At 54.9% G+C, this 16,130-nt stretch overlaps 1 protein-coding gene across 3 annotated transcripts in view; it reads left to right on the top strand.

Annotated features, from left to right (window-relative positions):
• The window catches only part of SLX9 (SLX9 ribosome biogenesis factor), a 60,642-nt gene extending 59,724 nt beyond the window's left edge, over window positions 1-918 (top strand). For 2 of the 3 annotated variants that reach the window (XM_054830463.1, XM_054830460.1), the window contains exon 6: window positions 276-907. In XM_054830463.1, coding sequence (XP_054686438.1) covers window positions 276-402 — 127 coding nt within the window. In that variant the 3' untranslated portion in view covers window positions 403-907. Of the gene's footprint in view, window positions 1-275 lie in introns of all 3 variants that reach the window. The other variant, XM_054830461.1, reaches the window with a different exon arrangement.
• The last annotated feature ends 15,212 nt before the right edge of the window (window positions 919-16,130 follow it).

Raw genomic sequence — 16,130 nt, 5'->3', positions numbered from 1 at the left:
AAGCTGTAAAAACCCCCACCCTTCCAAGTGATGCTGGACACTAACGCGATTGTTTCTGTCTCTGTGGCACTAGATCAAGTCTCTGGCTCCCGTGAGCTGGCAGCAATTTGAGCCTTGCCCTCGGGTAAATCAGGTTTATTTCTCGCACTTCTTTCTGAGGTTTACACCCAGGATCATTCCGTCTGTACAGAAACCCGCTGCTTTATGAGTTCTTGTCTGCCCAGTTCCTTTTGCGTGAAGCACTTAGCATTTGTGTGTTGTTCTTCTTTCCTCAGAGAGGAGGAAGTGGCTCGGTTTCATGAGGTCATCGCCAGTCCCAGGTACAGAGCCAATCCCCTCATGGCCATCAGTGAGCATCTCTCCAAGAGGCTGAGGCAGGAGGAAGGCAGCAAGCCCCTCTAGGGTGTCAGCTGGGACCAAACATGCACACAGGAGCGGGTGCGAGGGCTCCAGGCTGCGAAGGAGCACATCGCTACCACGACCTCTCAGCCACTTCAGTCCTTGGAAGCGGTTCAGCAGATTATTAAACCCAACAGTCCTGTTTTCTGTCTGCAGGAATGATGCAGTTCTCTCCTGACAGCGGCAGCTGCTCCTTGGCAAGCAGCCTGCAGAGAGCAGGGCGCTCTGCGAGATCTTTGTGCAGACATTAAGCTCCCCACGAAGTGTCCTGACACCTTTTCTCTTCTCTCGAGCAGGCACAATTTAAGAAATTGTGCCAGTGGCAATGTATCTGTTTTCTGTCGTTTCGCTCCCCTTTCTGACAGCTCTGAAAAGAGATTCCCTGTTGCTCTCTTGAGATGGTTCACGACCCCGTGCCCTGAAGCCCAGAAGGCTGTTGTGGATCTGCGTAAGGACTGATGCTGCTGTTCAGAGACGTTGTTTTATGTGAGAAATTTAGCTTTGGAATAAACACACTTTCACGCAATACTGAGGTTTTCTGGCTCTTGCTTTGGTAAATACTAATTGAAATATGACTTCATTCACACCACTGGAAAAACAACTTAAAAGAATGGGTTTTTCCCTGGGTACAGCGAAACACTAGGCAGTGAAGCCACGTGAAATCATTGCAGATCACATCTAACTCATAGCCTTGCCTTCCTCCTGCCCTGGAAGTGTGTGCTGCCCGTGGGCGATGCTGATCCCTTTAGGCCCCTGTCGTGTTCCCTGCTTGGCCTGCCCTATGGAAGCGTCCCAAAATGTGTCCTGGCTACTGGCTGGGAGCTTCAGCTGGTCATTTACAGGTTTGGGTTTGGGAACTGCTGCAGCGGGGGGGGGGGGGCCTTTCCTTCTACCAAACACCAGTTTTCACAAAAAAACCAGTGAATTTTCATGGGGACAACTGAAGGCAGGGTGTTCTCTCTTTGAGATGATTCCATTTTCACACCCCAAAATGTCAGTGCTGTTTTTTGAACCATACAAAAAGGTTTTCTGATGCTTCTTAAGAAAAACAGCCTGCCTATGTCAGGTCAACCCTGAGGAGCACCTGAAACCTTTAAGAAAGAAGTTCACTCTGATGCCCAGACAGAACGGAAGCTGCAGCTGACTCTCACCCAAGTCAGTGCCCAAAACCCGCTGCAACGGGAGCGGCAGGGACCCTGGTCATGCCTGTCTCCTGCGTCACCAGTAATGCTGCTTTTCTTCTCCCTCTAGGCTGGCACTGTTGAGCAAAGGGACCCAGGCTTTGAAAAGCAGAGGGCTGGGGTGGGGTCAGACAACTCGAAATGTCCCCATCTCCCAGCTGCTTCCTGCTGGCTCTCTTACCAGTGTCCGACTGTGTTTCTTTTAGGCCATGTTGGATTTTGAGCTCTGAGCGCCAGCATTCCCTGCTCCTGTTATCCAGGCTGGGCACTGAATCGGAGACCTAGCTGCTCCTGCTGCTCCTGCCTCCCAACAGCCCAAGATATGACTAAGACTTGGACCAAGCTAAGGTTTTTGGGGTGGTTTTCTCTGTAAGCCTCCTGTTTACCCTTTCCTCCATCTCGTAGCTAGCTGCCTCCTGAGAAAGGCGCCATCCTTGTGCTTAAATGGAGGGAAGGGGAGAGATGAAGAAGGTGAAGACATCCAAGTACAAAGGAGGATGAAGGTTGCTCCTCTTGTCAGTGAACAGGGCACTCGGGGGGATGGAGAAGTGTATCTGCAGGGCAGGAGGGACAGAAGGCGGCTTGCATGGCACACTGGAGGACTTCTGTTGCTTGTCTTTGGTACTTTGCAGGAGCTTCGCAGCTTTCTTTTTGTCTGGTGGTTTTTATACGGTATGTGACCTGGCCCTGGCCTCCGTGTACAGCTGGGTCGTGCAGTAGCCGAGCTGTGCCCTCGTCTTCCCCTCGCAGCAGCAGCGGCGGTGAGTTGCTCTATGCCACCGCAAATCGGTGCGATAGGTGAGGGAAGCCACAGGCGAGTTTATGAAATGCCTCCTGGGTTGTGCGCTGCGGGGGGGATCGTATCCCTCCCCTTGGAGATCCATGTGGTGCACCATGACTCTGCTTTGCAGAGATCCAGCGGGAGCGGTGATTTCATCTGGCAAGCACCAATTTCCTGGGCACACCATCTATTTGGCACAGAGCGAAACGATCCTTTAAAGCCCCCGGAGGGTTAGTTGGATTGTCCCATGCACCTCCATTCCAGACCAGTTTCTTCTTAGTAATTTCTCCCTAGGGTGAAAGAAATATCTGAAAGGTTTTAAATTCCTGTCTTCCCAGACTACTCAGTTTTCTTTTCACAGGTGGTTCCAAGTAACAGAGTTGAAGCAATGCTTGGATGGCCTGAACTGCAGCGTGAGGGAAAATCCTCAGCCGGCAGAAGGACTACGTATAGATGGGTACCAGGGTAGATGTCACTGTGGGTCACGTGCCAAGAGAGAGATGCTTTCTATCTCCAAAAGAGTAAAGCCGGACAGACTGCATCCTTTTCTCATCCTGTGCAGTTTTTTTCTAAGAGGCCCTGCAGTTTGGGCCTGGCGTGGAAAAGGGATTTGTGCGTGCAAAACCAGCTCTGAGCACTTTGGAGCCCCAGAAAGCATCACCAGGGCGAAGGGCTCCGTGGTCTGTGTAGCTCTTCCAGGGTGGCGTCAAGACGGGGGCTTCCCAGTGCTAACTGGTGGTGATGGCCAGCGCTGGGCACTTGGCAATATGGACACCACCAGCACAGCCGTCCAGCACTTCTCAGCCCAGTTGCTGGTCCCATCCTTTCCCTCCAGACCACTGGGAGCCGACAGAGCTGAAGCCTCGTTACCCGGGAAGCGAAGCGGTGACTGACCAGGCGGAGGCGTTGGGCCAGGTCACCCCCTCCGTAGTGCCTGGCAGTGGTACCCACGCTGGTGGCCCTCCATCTCCGTGCACGGCATCCCCTGCGGCACACTCACACCTTGTCTTTACCTCGGATGGGCCGATGCCGTCACTTTGGCTGCGTGTCTCGCTCTTAGCCCACTGTTTGAAAGTGTTGGTCTCCTGGGTTTTTAGCAGCAGTTAAACATGTGACTGTTTGAAACTACAGTTCACAGCCTGCTGCTGCCAGCATCTCCTGCCCCCGCCATCCTAGCAGTTGAGCAAAGGACTTAAAATCTGCCAGGAAACAGGCGTCTGAGACACAGAGTCGCCTTTGCAGTTGGCATGTTTTCAGGATGATAAAAGCTTTCACGCCAATATTTTTTTTTTAATTTTTTTTTTTTTTTTTAGATAGCGGGGTAGGAAAAAAATAGCTTCCAAGCTGTAAGGAGTAGTTGTGCCGGAGGGGAGGGTGGGGGCCCCACCCGGCAGCTCTAGACTTAGCAAGAAGTGAGTAAGCAGGGAATGCACTGAGAAGGCAGGACTGGAAAAATGTGGGGCTACTTTTCACGGCTGTTTTCTTTCTTGTTGGTGATTTTGTCCTTAAAGGCTGGTCACAGAATCATGTCTGAAAGCAGAAGCCAGGGTATCCTGTCCATCTGGTGCTACTGGCAGTTATTTTCTGCTACACACAAAGCACCCAAAGTGGTGGGTGGAAGGGGATTCTCCTTTACCAGCAGCTCATGGGTAGCATCTTTGGTTGGCAGGTTGCAAAGGGATATTTTTTTATAGCAGCTCTTGCAACTCCCGTGTTTCGCCCCAGCACCAGCGATGGCCCATCGTGCTTTGTTTCTGCTGGAGCGGGGGTTGCATTGGGCCAGCAGCATGTCTCAGAAACATGTGGTGAGTCACACGGACCTGGCCCCGACCCTTCGTCTAACCCAAGGAAGTCCCTAGTGTGAGTACGTAGACTCCCTCCTCCTTCCTTCCTCTTTCTGGCTTGTCTGCCCTGCAGAGTTTTCCTTACAGACCTTGTGCAAGCGAGTTCCCCCCATCCCCTTTGCATATGGAAAGTATCTTATGCCGGGTAGAGAGTACTTTTGCTTATGCTCTCGTTGAAGCTATGAGCCGCGTTGGCCCCATGGCTTGCTTTTTTTCCTAGAGCTAAGCATGCGTGATGGCTTTGGCCAGCACAACACCCGCCAGCTCCGGCACTGAGGGACGTGCCTGGTACTGCCGGGATGGAGCTGGCCGCCTCTGCCTTCCTGGTAAATACGTCTGTAATGGACTGCAAACCCCAGCTAATCCACGCTGCTTTAGTTGAACTGGCTTTGTTAGTAAATGCTCTGGGCTGGCGCATGGGGCTGGCATGGAGAGATCAAGGGCGGTATCATCGTTGCAGGGTACAGGCAGGACAGCATTGGTATGCACTGGTAGTACCTTTTCTTGGATGACGGGAGGGTTGCTGTTGGCACCACCTCCTTCATACCAACACCAATTTGCAGAGGAGAGGAATGGGAGCATGACAGATTAATTTGCTTTCTCCTGAGTCTTGCTGAGCCAGTGAAGTGACCCCAGGACTGGCGGGGGTACTCTGGCTGTGTGAGTAGTCTGCACTTGGATCCCTAAAACCGACCGTCGCCCTGCCTTTCATCCACGCAGTGTAATCACCTCTCTGGGAGTGAAGCCTTCTCTTGGCATGGCCGAGGAGAAGCAGCTGGATGTCTGACAGGGATGCTGTTTTCCAGCCATGCTGGAACCTGTGGGTTCCTGAGCTTGATCCCAAGTTCTGACATGTTGTGGCTGTGCCAGACCCAGGAACGGCTTCCAATGTGCAGCGAGACCTTGGTCTGCGCCACAGGAGGCACCGGCTGGCTGAGCAGTGGGGGAGCCCAACCATCCTTCCTTCATGGGATCTGCCAGAGGCTCTTGGATGGCTCATGCTGACTGCTGGCTGGGAGCTTGGGCTTGAGGGGCTCCTGTGAGCTCCTTGGGATGACTCCCCGGTTCTTCTCTCCACCAGCTGGTCATGCCTTGGTCTGGTGCAACTCCAACTCAGAACTTGGTGTTGTCATTGGCAGCTGGTGAGGAGCAGTGGGAGCATTGGAAGCATTGGGTCTTTGCTGCAGGATGGTTGCTCCTCTCTGCTCCCTGGCCAGGGCACGCCTGGGGCTGGCTCCCTTCCCATGCATGTCTTCACCACAGCCTCTGGTCAGCCTGTCCCCAGGAGCATGTCAAGCCTTGAACCTCTGCAGTCATCTGGCGGTGCATCTGTAGGTTTGCCACCCGGGGATGAGGAGGTGTCTCCCAGCTCACAAAGAAGATCTGAACTCCTCACCCTCGCTAACCCCACGTGTCACCAGGACGGGCTGTGAGCAAGGGCGGCCGCTCCATGAGCTGACTCACACCCCAGCCCACGGGAGCAGCTGTCTGGGACCTGGCCGGCCATGACTCAGCCTGGCTGTGGCTGTCCTTGCTGTAGCCCTGGTCCTGGTCACCTCCCTGTGACCCAGAGCACCCATCCGGCTCCACCGTGTACGAGTTGGCTTCCTGGGGAGCACGGTGGAACCAGAGATCCTGGGGCATGAGGAAGCCAGATTTTTCCTTTGAATAGCAAGTAGTGCTGGACTTCCTTCCTCCATGCCTGCCCTGCGTGCTCTGCCTGGGGCGGCTTGTGAGGGAAGTGGCTGCGGTGCTCAGCTTGGGAACTGCTCCAGGCAGCAGGCTCCTTCCAGCCATGAAGACCTTCTCAGCAGTCCCGCTGCCAGGAGCATGGCTGGCCCAGCACTTAGGAAGCTCCAAAGGGTTCAAGCTGCAGTGACTCCTGCTCCTTCCAGCCTCCAAGGGACAGAGGCAAAACTGAACGTGGCTTGGTGGAGCAGAGACCTGGCGCTTGTGACCTGCCACTCCTCCCTCTTGCATGCTCCAGCAAGCGCAGCGAGCCCTTTCCCTGCGTGGGGTTATTTCTCCCCCCACATTCCCTCTTCCCCAGCTGATCCTTGCATTTCCCACACTTTACAAAGCTGCTTGCACACTCGTACCTGTTTCTTTTGCCTTTTATCTAAAGCACAGGAAAATCTGAAACCAACCCAGGATGGGTTCCTGCAGATGCAGCAGGAAATACAACTGCATGCGAATTTGAGCTGCGTGATGATTTTGGAAGCAGATGAGATTGGCATCAGCAATTCCTCCTTTCATCCACATGTTGCACAAGAGAGGGGCGAGGTCAACCACCTGATCGAGCCTTTGTCGCGGGCACAAAGCCACGTGTCCCTGCCCTGAAGCGTGGACTTCACCATGGCCTTTTTGCGGCGGCCTTTGCTGCTTTCACTGCCCTTGGTGGTCGTCCTGCCAGGACGTGTCATCACCTTGTCATGTCCTGGCCTTTTCCATAGCACTTGGGGAGGTGCAGGATGGGTCAGACCCTCGGGAGCTCCACCAGTGCCCTCCCTTGATAGATGCAGTCCTGCTGCTGCTCTTCACTTCTTGGCCTTTAACCAGTTAGTAATCCCAGGAGGTCTCTACCTTTTATCCCATGGCAGCTCAGTTTCTTTAAGAGCTTTTAGGCATTCTTTAAGCGCTTAAGAGCATTGCCACATGCCATTTGGAAATCCACATAAAGCCTGGTTAATTGGATCACCCTCATCTCCGTACTTGCCATTTCCTTGCAAGGGAAAACCATGCGCTGCGATGCTAACTCTTCCCCAATGTGATAATTATCTGGGCATCTGCTGATTCTGCTCTGAACCGTGGCTTACTTCAGTGTGAGGCGTTAAACCTAGCTTCGTGTTTTCATTTTGATGAGCAATTTAATCCTGTTCAGCCATTTTCTCTGCAAAAGGCGGCATTGCCCCCGTGGAGCTGCGATCCGGGGGGGAAGCAGCACTGAGCCGGGGTGGCAGCTGGGGACCTGGCCTGGCACACCGGCAGCTCGGACACAGGGCAGAGGCGGATGCCTGATGTGCAAATCCCAGCTCCTCTGGTTTCCTGAAGCTGCCAGGATGTCTCCCCTGCCTCGCGCAGGGTGGCGAAGGGAGGACATGGGAACAGTGCTGGGCAGGCCACTGGTTGTGCCGCATGTCGGTTGTCAGGGCTGGGCTTCTCACTCAGGGCGTGTGAAAAAGCTTTGCCTCCATCCACAAAAAAACCCCCAAAACCAACAAAACCCTGTGTTGAAATAGGTTACAGTTCCTAAGCACAAATTTATGTAACAAAGTTAGACTTGTGGTAAAAAAACTAAATATTTGAGGGCGATAAGATACACAGATCAGAGGAAAGTGTGTTGTATGCTAAAGGAAGTGTTTCCAAAACCATGCAAAAATAAATGGTCGCCTTCAGTTCCCTGAGGCTGGTCCCTTCCCGGCACCCGAGCAGCCAGAGTTGCAGCGTGCGGCTCTGTGGTTTCTCCCCGCCTGGTCCAGACGCCTCGCTGGGTGCAGGAGCTCCAGCAACCCAAACTGGGACCGGCATCAAGACTGACGTCGCTGATGGAGCTCTGTCGGCTGAACGGCAAGGCGAGGATTTTTGTGGTGGCTTTTTTCCTTAACCGAGTCAATTGTTTCCTTATGAAGAAGCTGTTAAACAGCGCAAACAAAGCACAAGAGCCTTGCCAGGAGCATCGTTAAGATTTAGACCTTTGCATCTGAGTGTTCTGGGATTTTCCAGATCACTTGGTTTCAAGTAGGACACATAAAAATATAATCTAAGGGTTTCTCTCTGCTTTAATGATCGGTGTTTCGTGCCAGACGGGGTGTGTTGGTGACCCTGTTTGAACTCGCTGTGATTTGCGCATGAACTGCTCCCATCACCATACAGGTCCGCCTGCATCTACTCGGCATGGCTCATCATCCCTGCGCGTGCAGGGAGCCACAGTCGTCCCCCAGGGTGCTGAAGAGTTTGCTGTGCTGCCCCGGGGCAATGAGGGTGGGTGGCTGTGGCGGTGGGATCTGGACACCGTGCTCACGTTCATCAGGTGGGGATTTCTGTGGTTTCACATACTGCAGGTTCTCTCTGTGACTGAGCGAGCCGTGGCCCGGGCAACAGAGGTGTCAGCGTGGCTGGTGGGAACCACAGCTGCGTGCTGGGCTCGCCGGTGGCGTCGAGGCTGCCGTAGCAGGTTTGCTGCCCGGCGTGGCGAGCTGGCAGGTCCGCTCGACGAGCGTGTGGGATGCAATTTGCTGTGGAGGATGTTGACAGAACAAAACCTGGCGTGCAACACCTCGTTCGCTTGATGCTCCTGCGACAGTCGCCTTGGTTTCAGTGGCACAAGTAGGAGAGGAAGCCGAGACAAAGAAATATCCCAAACAGGAAGCTGCTGGGAAGGGAACAAATGTCAGGGACTGGGTAGGTGAAGGCAGATGATGCCAGGATATCCTCCCAGGAGAAGGAGATGGAGGAAGAGATAACCGCCCCGGCGCACGCACCCCTTTGTCCCACGTTCAGCCAGCCCGGGAGGAGGGACAGACAGACGGCAGAAGGGGGCCATGAGGACAGACTGTTCTCGCGGTTGAATACTTGGTCTTTATGTATTTGTGGCTTATCCAGCTCTACCAGGCACCGTTTGAGGTACCGAGGGATAGAGACCAACACGTGCGAGGGGGCAGGCAAGAAGGAGAGCTGCTTCCCTGGGGGTGCTGCTGCCCCCGGCCCTCCGCTCCCCACAGGCTCCGCCAGCTCGGTGGCGAGGAGGGGGCTGCCCAGAGCCCCACACCGGGATGGGGCTGCGGGGGGGATTGATGCCTGCTGCAGCGTGCGAGGGCTGCAGGCCTGACCGCTGTCTGATGGGTTTCTGACTCCATCAGCGGTGCCGTGGCCCAGAGACGCAGCCGGCAGCTCCTTGCTGCAGGCTGTGTGGGTGCGCCAGGCCAAGGGGACGCGCCTGTGTTTTCAGCTATTTTGGATACGTTTAATCTGAGTGCGTTTACAGCCATCCTGGATACATTTAATCATCGCTCACCAGTGCGAAGGTTAATCTAAACACCTTCCACTTCACTCGGTAAAACCACCGCGGCCTGTCTCATGAACCCACTTGCTGGTAGTTTGGGAGTGGGGAAGAGCACTTAACTCTTACAGAGCTGTTGATGTTCCTCCACCTGCTCTTCAGTCCTCCGTGTAAAGGCAGAGCTTGCGCTCCTTTAGGGGGTGATGGTGGTGGTGGGCACCAGGTGAACTCTCAGCATGCTCCACGTTGCTTAGTGTGCACATGTGCTGCCTTGGTGGAGCAGGACATGCCGCAGGGACCTGGGGCGAGCCCTGGATGCTGTTGCTGCTGGTGGCCGCTCTAAGGGAAGCAGCAAAGCAGTTCAAGCAATGCTTCTTCACACATTTTTTTCCAACCTCCCACAATCCGTGTCTTGGGATTTTTCAGCCAGAGATGTTGTTCTTGTACCTAATAATCCTTGCTGGATCATGCTTCCAATTTTTCCTCCTCCTAATTCCCAACATTAACTTTGCTATTTTTATTTTTTTGACCTCTCCTTGGCACAGCTCCACAAAAGGTCAGCTCAGTCTGCCGCAGCGCCAAGGCCTCGCGGCTGAGTGGTAACGGCCAGCCCAGGGCTGCAGACTGCGTTTTCCCAGTGCATCCCACTGTGACTACCCACACTGTGTCTCATCTGCCTCTTTTTGGGGGCACCCTCAGTCAGCCCTGGAAAATCTTTCTGCAGTTCTTTGTGTCCTGCCTTGTCTTTGCTTCCTTGATGTGAGTATCAGCAACAAACCGTGCCACCTCGCTGCACGCTTCTTCTCCAGATTGTTTATGACTATGTTGAAGAATGCAGTTACCATCACAGATCCCCGTGGGGCTCCCCGATGAAAACTGCCTGTTGCTCATACCCTCCATTCCCTATCCTTGTAACCAGCGATTTATCCCTGCAAAGACCTTCCCCCGTATCCTGCTGCCCCTTGGCATCCTTAGACCCCGGTGGGTGACCCTGTTGAATGTCTGCAGATGTCCAAGCAGCCGCTGTCCGCTGATCTCCCTCACCTGCGTAGTCTCCCAGTAGCTGTGTCCCCCATGTCCCTTGGCTTCCTGTGTGCTGTGCTTATCCATGCATGGCTGCTCCTGCCCTCCAGGGTGGTTTGTGCAGCTCTGCCCAGGCTTGGACCAGCACTTCCCTAGATCTTCATGATTTAAAAATTGGCCTTGCATTGGTCACCGAGCAGGTTGGTTCATGACCTGCTTCACAGTTGGACACTGCTGTGACTGCCCCCAAGGGAGTCCTGCACTTTGGCTTCTGGTCCTGCCTGCCCACCATGACCCATGGGGGCCACTTTGCCATGGGTGGCATCATGCAGCCCCATGCCCGCAGCTGCTCAGCCCGGGGATGTGAGCTCGGGCAGAGGGCGAGGAGGAGCCAGAGCCAGACCTTCCTCCGCCATGGCCCCAGGAAGGGTCCCTGCCAGGGGGCGAGGAGACGGGAGCGTTTCTGCTGGTGTAAAGTTGCGTTGGCCCAACATCACCCTTCCTCCAACCCCCAAGGATGGAGTTCCCCACCTCTGGGACCTGTCCCCGTCGCAGAGCAGGAGCCCTTCCATCTCAGGGCCGTCCTGCTGCCAGCTCTCCCTCGGATGACAGCAGGCAGGTCACCCCGCTTGGGCTGGCAGCCAGCACCCGATCTGGGGGCTCATGGCCATGTGCCGGTCTGGCATCACCGTCCTGCCTGCAGACCCAGCGCACGGCACCGCGTAAGCACAGGTACGCGTCTTGGCATCCTTCAAGGATCTGCACAAGCAGGTTACTGCAAGTGGAGCTGCCAAACTGCGTTGAATCACGCGCTGCCCTCAGAAATTCATGTTACAGAGACCGTGTACAAAGCAGCTGTATCATGTACAGGCATCTGCACATGCGTAAGTTCAATCACGTATAAACAAGGCAGTAGGAATACAGGCACACGTGTGTTACAGAGTAGGAGCTGGATCTTGGCAACCAACACCAATTATACAACAAACAATTTGATATCTCAACTGCATGGAAACATCAGCAAGTGAGCTTGGGCCATGGGGCGAGCGTGCTGAATAATTGAGGCAGTGATGATTTTTATGAGAGTTAAATTACATGCTCTGTAGCAATCTCTGCTCAGAAACACACAGCTAATGCCTGTGAGCTCACCCGGTGTGGGGCGAGGGTGCCCAGTGCCCCGGGCAGGAGGGGTGGGATGTGGTGGGGGTGCGGGGAGCTTGGCCAATGCCAACATGCCCAGGGCTCTCCGGCAGGGGAGCTGCAGACCACAGCGTTTCCCCCAGCCCTGTCTCTTTTCTAAGAAGGATTGCTACTGGCAAGCAGCTAAACCTTGGAGGAGGCAACTGTGCTTCCCAGGTGTCCTCCGGCAGGCAGCCACCGTCCCGGTGAGGACACTGTTGTCCTCCCATACGACAGCCAGCTTGCCACCCTCTGTGAGGGCTGGGTTAAACATCCCCCTCCTTTTTGCAGCACGGCTTTGGCTGCAGGTTCCCTGGGCTTGGCTGCTGCTCCACTGAGGATCATATGGCAGCATACGATATGAGGGGAAACTGCCATGGCTGGATCTGCTGCTAGGGCTTTCTGGGGATGCAGTTTCTGTTCTGTTGGTGGCATGGGATGGAGGAGGCGACAGGTCTGGCAGTGCATCTACCACGTCCCTCAGGTGAGGACAAGGACTCTAAAAACAGATCTGGATGACCCAGCATACCGGGCGCAAGGTGTGGCTCCAGCACAGTGGGTGTGGGATGGAAATCACAGAATGGTTCGGGTTGGAAGGAACCTCAAAGCCCATCCAGTTCCAACCCCCTGCCATGGGCAGGGACACCCTCCACTAGCCCAGGTTGCCCAAAGCCCCATCCAACCTGGCCTTGAACACTGCCAGGGAGCCAGGGGCAGCCACAGCTTCTCTGGGCAACCTGGGCCAGGGCCTCACCACCCTCACAGGCAAGAATTTCTGCCTCACATCCCATCTCCATCTCCCCTCCTGCAGCTTCAGGCCATTCCCCTTGGCCTGTCACTCCCTGCCCTTGTCACCAGCCCCTCTCCAGCTTTCCTGGAGCCCCTGCAGGGACTGGAAGGGGCTCTAAGGTCTCCCCGCAGCCTTCTCTTCTCCAGGCTGAACAACCCCAACTCTCTCAGCCTGAGGTCTCCATAGCAGAGGTGCTCCAGCCCTCCCATCATCTCCGTGGCCTCCTCTGCACTTGCTCCAACAGCTCCATGTCCTTCTTGTGCTGGGGACCCCCGAGCTGGATGCAGTTCTGCAGGGGGGTCTCACCAGAGCAGAGCAGAGGAGCAGAATCCCCTCCCTCGACCTGCTGGTCACACATTGCAGGAGTGTTTCACTGGGATGGGAGGACAGCACACAGGGCTGCATTCAGTGCCTGCCCTGAAGGCCATCGGGATGCTGAAACATGGGTCCTTCACCTTGGACTCCGCTCTCTAGGTCAGAGCTCATGGGCGAGTTGCCTGCAGAAGATGCCAGCACGACGCAGAGGACACATGCAGACAGAGCCATTAAAAAGCAGCAGGTTTCAGCTGGTGGTCAGACATGGCAGTAAGGCAAGATTTCAAGACAAAATTCCCTGAAATCACAGGCAATGCTTCTGGGAAGAGTCAGTCATTTCTGAAATCTGTGGCTCTGGTAAGCCCACAGTCATCTCAGCTCTTGAAACCCCATGTCCCGCAGGGACCTCCAAGGCTGCACAAGCCTCACCGGTGACACTGGCCAGCAAATTAGCCATGGCCAGGGATGGCAGGACGTGTGCAGAAGCCTTGTGCTGGGCATGGCCCCACTCCCACTGGTGCTAAGTGAGCCCCGAGATGGGTCCTGGGGTGTGGGCACCCCAAGGAGTGAGGCCAAATCAGGCTGCCCTGGGTGGAAAAGCGTTTCAGAGCACAGAAACTGTAAAGCTGCTTTTGGCTTGTGGTGTTCGAAACGCGCTGTGTTCGGTTTTACAAGCAACAGCCTAATATTTCCAATTTCCCAGGACTTTGATGAAAAAGCCATTGTTAAAAGCATTCATTTATTAAAGTAAGTTTATGGAAAACAAACCAAGCAAAAAACCCCCAAAAACCAGAACAAGATTTGGATGAAAATAAGGAAGAAAAAGAGGAAATGATTTGGAAAAAAGTGATGTTCCATAAGCACCAGCAACTGTGCAAGACCAGCGCTCTTGGGGAGGCAGCCTGTTTGTCCTCGCGGTGGCAGGAACCCAGCTGATCCATGGGGCAGCCATTGAGCGGGATGAGGCGCCTGGGGGGGGGGGGCGGGACGGGACGCTGTGCCCTCCACACCACCCTCGCCCTGCGCCGTCTGCCCAACGTGAGCCCTCGTGGGGGCCCCGGCGGTGGCTTTCCTCTCTCGGACGCAGGGCCGGAGCTGGCAGAGACCCCCTCCTTGAGCCCTTCGGCTCCGGCGGGGCCAGAGGGGATGTCCCAGAGTGTGTTTGTGCCTGTCCTGGGGGACACATCCAGATGTCCTTGGGGCAACAGCTATCCTGGGGGCCAGCACCTCCCCACTGCTGTATTTTCATCATCATCAGTGGTACCAGCCACAGTAACTAATTCTCAGCCTCATCCCCCCCGCTCCTGCCCTGGTAGCGGTTTCCCCGACATCCCAGCAGAACACAACCGCTTCAGCCCATGACACAGAGGTGGAACTGAGGAATGCGGTTTTGTTCTTGCTGGCTTCACTGCTGATCCTAAGGGGGGGGAGAAAAAAAAAAAAAGAAAGCAGTAGCTAGTGTTAAATTCCTTGTGCCAAAAATAAAATACGATAAGGAAACGCGGACAGGCGTTCCCGGAGGCGAAGGCTTCACTGGCCAAGAGCTGCCCGCCTGCGGGTGCTGCCGCTCCCAAGCAGGGCAGAGGCGGAGGATTGTCTCTGCGAGGGAGGAAGTATAAAAATAGGTTGTTGTTTCCAGCGCAGGCCTTCGTGCTGGTCCTCTTCACCATCCCTGTGAACGTGTGTACAGATCCTTACCCTGCCAGGAACAAACAGGGTGAGGGAAGAAGCCAGGCGCGAGCGCAGCAGCCGCTCGGTGCTGCACCTACAGCCCGCGCTGGGCACTGAAGGGACCGCGGTGCAACGTGGTAATGTGGGTGCCACCACCCAAGTGCTCTAGAGAGATGGGCGAGAAAGCACGTGAAGCTCTTGGCACGAGCTTTGGATAACACTGAGGTGTTACAGCACTACGTATCATTTTTGTCTGATTGATTTCTGCATGAGGTTCCTGTGATGGCTGGGCACACCTCACTGTGGGACAGGGCCAGCTTCCCATGGGGGAAGCCAGATGGGAGATGCCAGAGGCTCTTCCCACTGGTGGTTCTTCCCACCGGCATGTCTGTGGGTCAAAGCCTTGGAAAATCATGTGTTTTTCTTTAAATAACCCCTTTAAATATCTTTTATTTAAATGCCCCTTCCTTTTGGATCCTAATTACTTTAAGGAACAGATTCTTTTTCTGGTGGCGAGCAAGCTGGGTGTCACCTGTGGATCTGTGGGCAGCTGCAGGAGGATGGACACCAGGAGTGGTCTTCCAGGAGGGGCCCTGCAGGCAAGGTCCCACCTTGCTTCACAGCACCTTGGTTTCAGCATTGGCTGTTGCCGTTCTGGATACCCCTGTGCTCCATGCAAAGGTTGGCAGTTCCTGGGTTTTGCTCGTGTCTTGGTGCCAACAGCAGCCGGGGGCTTTGAGCTCAGACTTTGTGTTGGGTGGAGGAACCTGTCTCTGCTTTGGAGGGGAGGGAGGCTGAGGGAAGTGCTCCAGCTCCCCTCTGTACTTCTGGTACTCTGCATCTTTCTTCTGCTTTGACCCGCTGCAGAGAGTCCTGGGGCTGGTGCAGCCCATGGCCAGATGTTCCATTGCTCCCCTGGAGGAAGCTTCTTCTTCTGATATTTGCAGCATATATTCTGCATTTCACTGACTTCAGGCTTAACACCTTGCTCTTCTCACCAGAAATACCCCAGTGCAGAACAGCCATTACCTTTTTTACCATGAAGAGGACAGCTTTGCTGCCTGGAATGAAGATGATAGGAGGGCTGGAGCACCTCTGCTATGGAGACAGGCTGAGAGAATTGGGCTTGTTCAGCCTGGAGAAGAGAAGGCTGCGGGGAGACCTTAGAGCTCCTTCCAGTCCCTGCAGGGGCTCCAGGAAAGCTGGAGAGGGGCTGGTGAGAAGGGCAGGGAGTGACAGGCCAAGGGGAATGGCCTGAAGCTGCAGGAGGGGAGATGGAGATGGGATGTGAGGCAGAAATCCTTCCCTGTGAGGGTGGTGAGGCCCTGGCCCAGGTTGCCCAGAGAAGCTGTGGCTGCCCCTGGCTCCCTGGCAGTGTTGAAGGCCAGGCTGGATGGGGCTTTGGGCAACCTGGGCTAGTGGAGGGTGTCCCTGCCCATGGCAGGGGGTGGCACTGGGTGGGCTTTGAGGTCCCTTCCAACCCAAACCAGTCTGGGATTCTGTGATTCTGTGACATCGCAGAAGTGCCCCAGGCCATGAGATGCAGGGCTGGCATGGGTGCTCACCGTGGTGCAGCTGACTCTGCCAGCTTGCCCCTTGCTTCGGGGCAGCTTCTGGGCATAGAGCTGATGCTTTTGCAGACGGGTCCACCTCTGCCCTGAGATCTGTGTGTGATGGATGATTGCTCCATCACTTGGCTCTGGAAACCGTGCTCCAGGCAAAGAGGCTGAGGTATATAACGTTGAGCGTGGCTTCTTAGAAAAATATTACCTGAGGGCAAATTAAATAAGCTGTTGGCTTCTTTAATAACTTTTTGTGTTCATTTGGTAACCTCAAGGGCACAGAAGCTGGGAAAGTAAGATTGCTGCTCGACCAGTCAGTGTTGTCAGCTGTAGCTGGGAACAAGTTTTTAGGACATGATGAAGCACTCTAAAGGACAGAGGAGAGGAGT

Source organism: Grus americana, chromosome 6 (assembly GCF_028858705.1).
Source record: "Grus americana isolate bGruAme1 chromosome 6, bGruAme1.mat, whole genome shotgun sequence".
In the NCBI taxonomy this organism is placed as follows: domain Eukaryota; kingdom Metazoa; phylum Chordata; class Aves; order Gruiformes; family Gruidae; genus Grus; species Grus americana.
The sequence above is the reverse complement of the archived record's forward strand: the minus strand, read 5'-3'. Positions and strand labels throughout refer to the sequence as shown.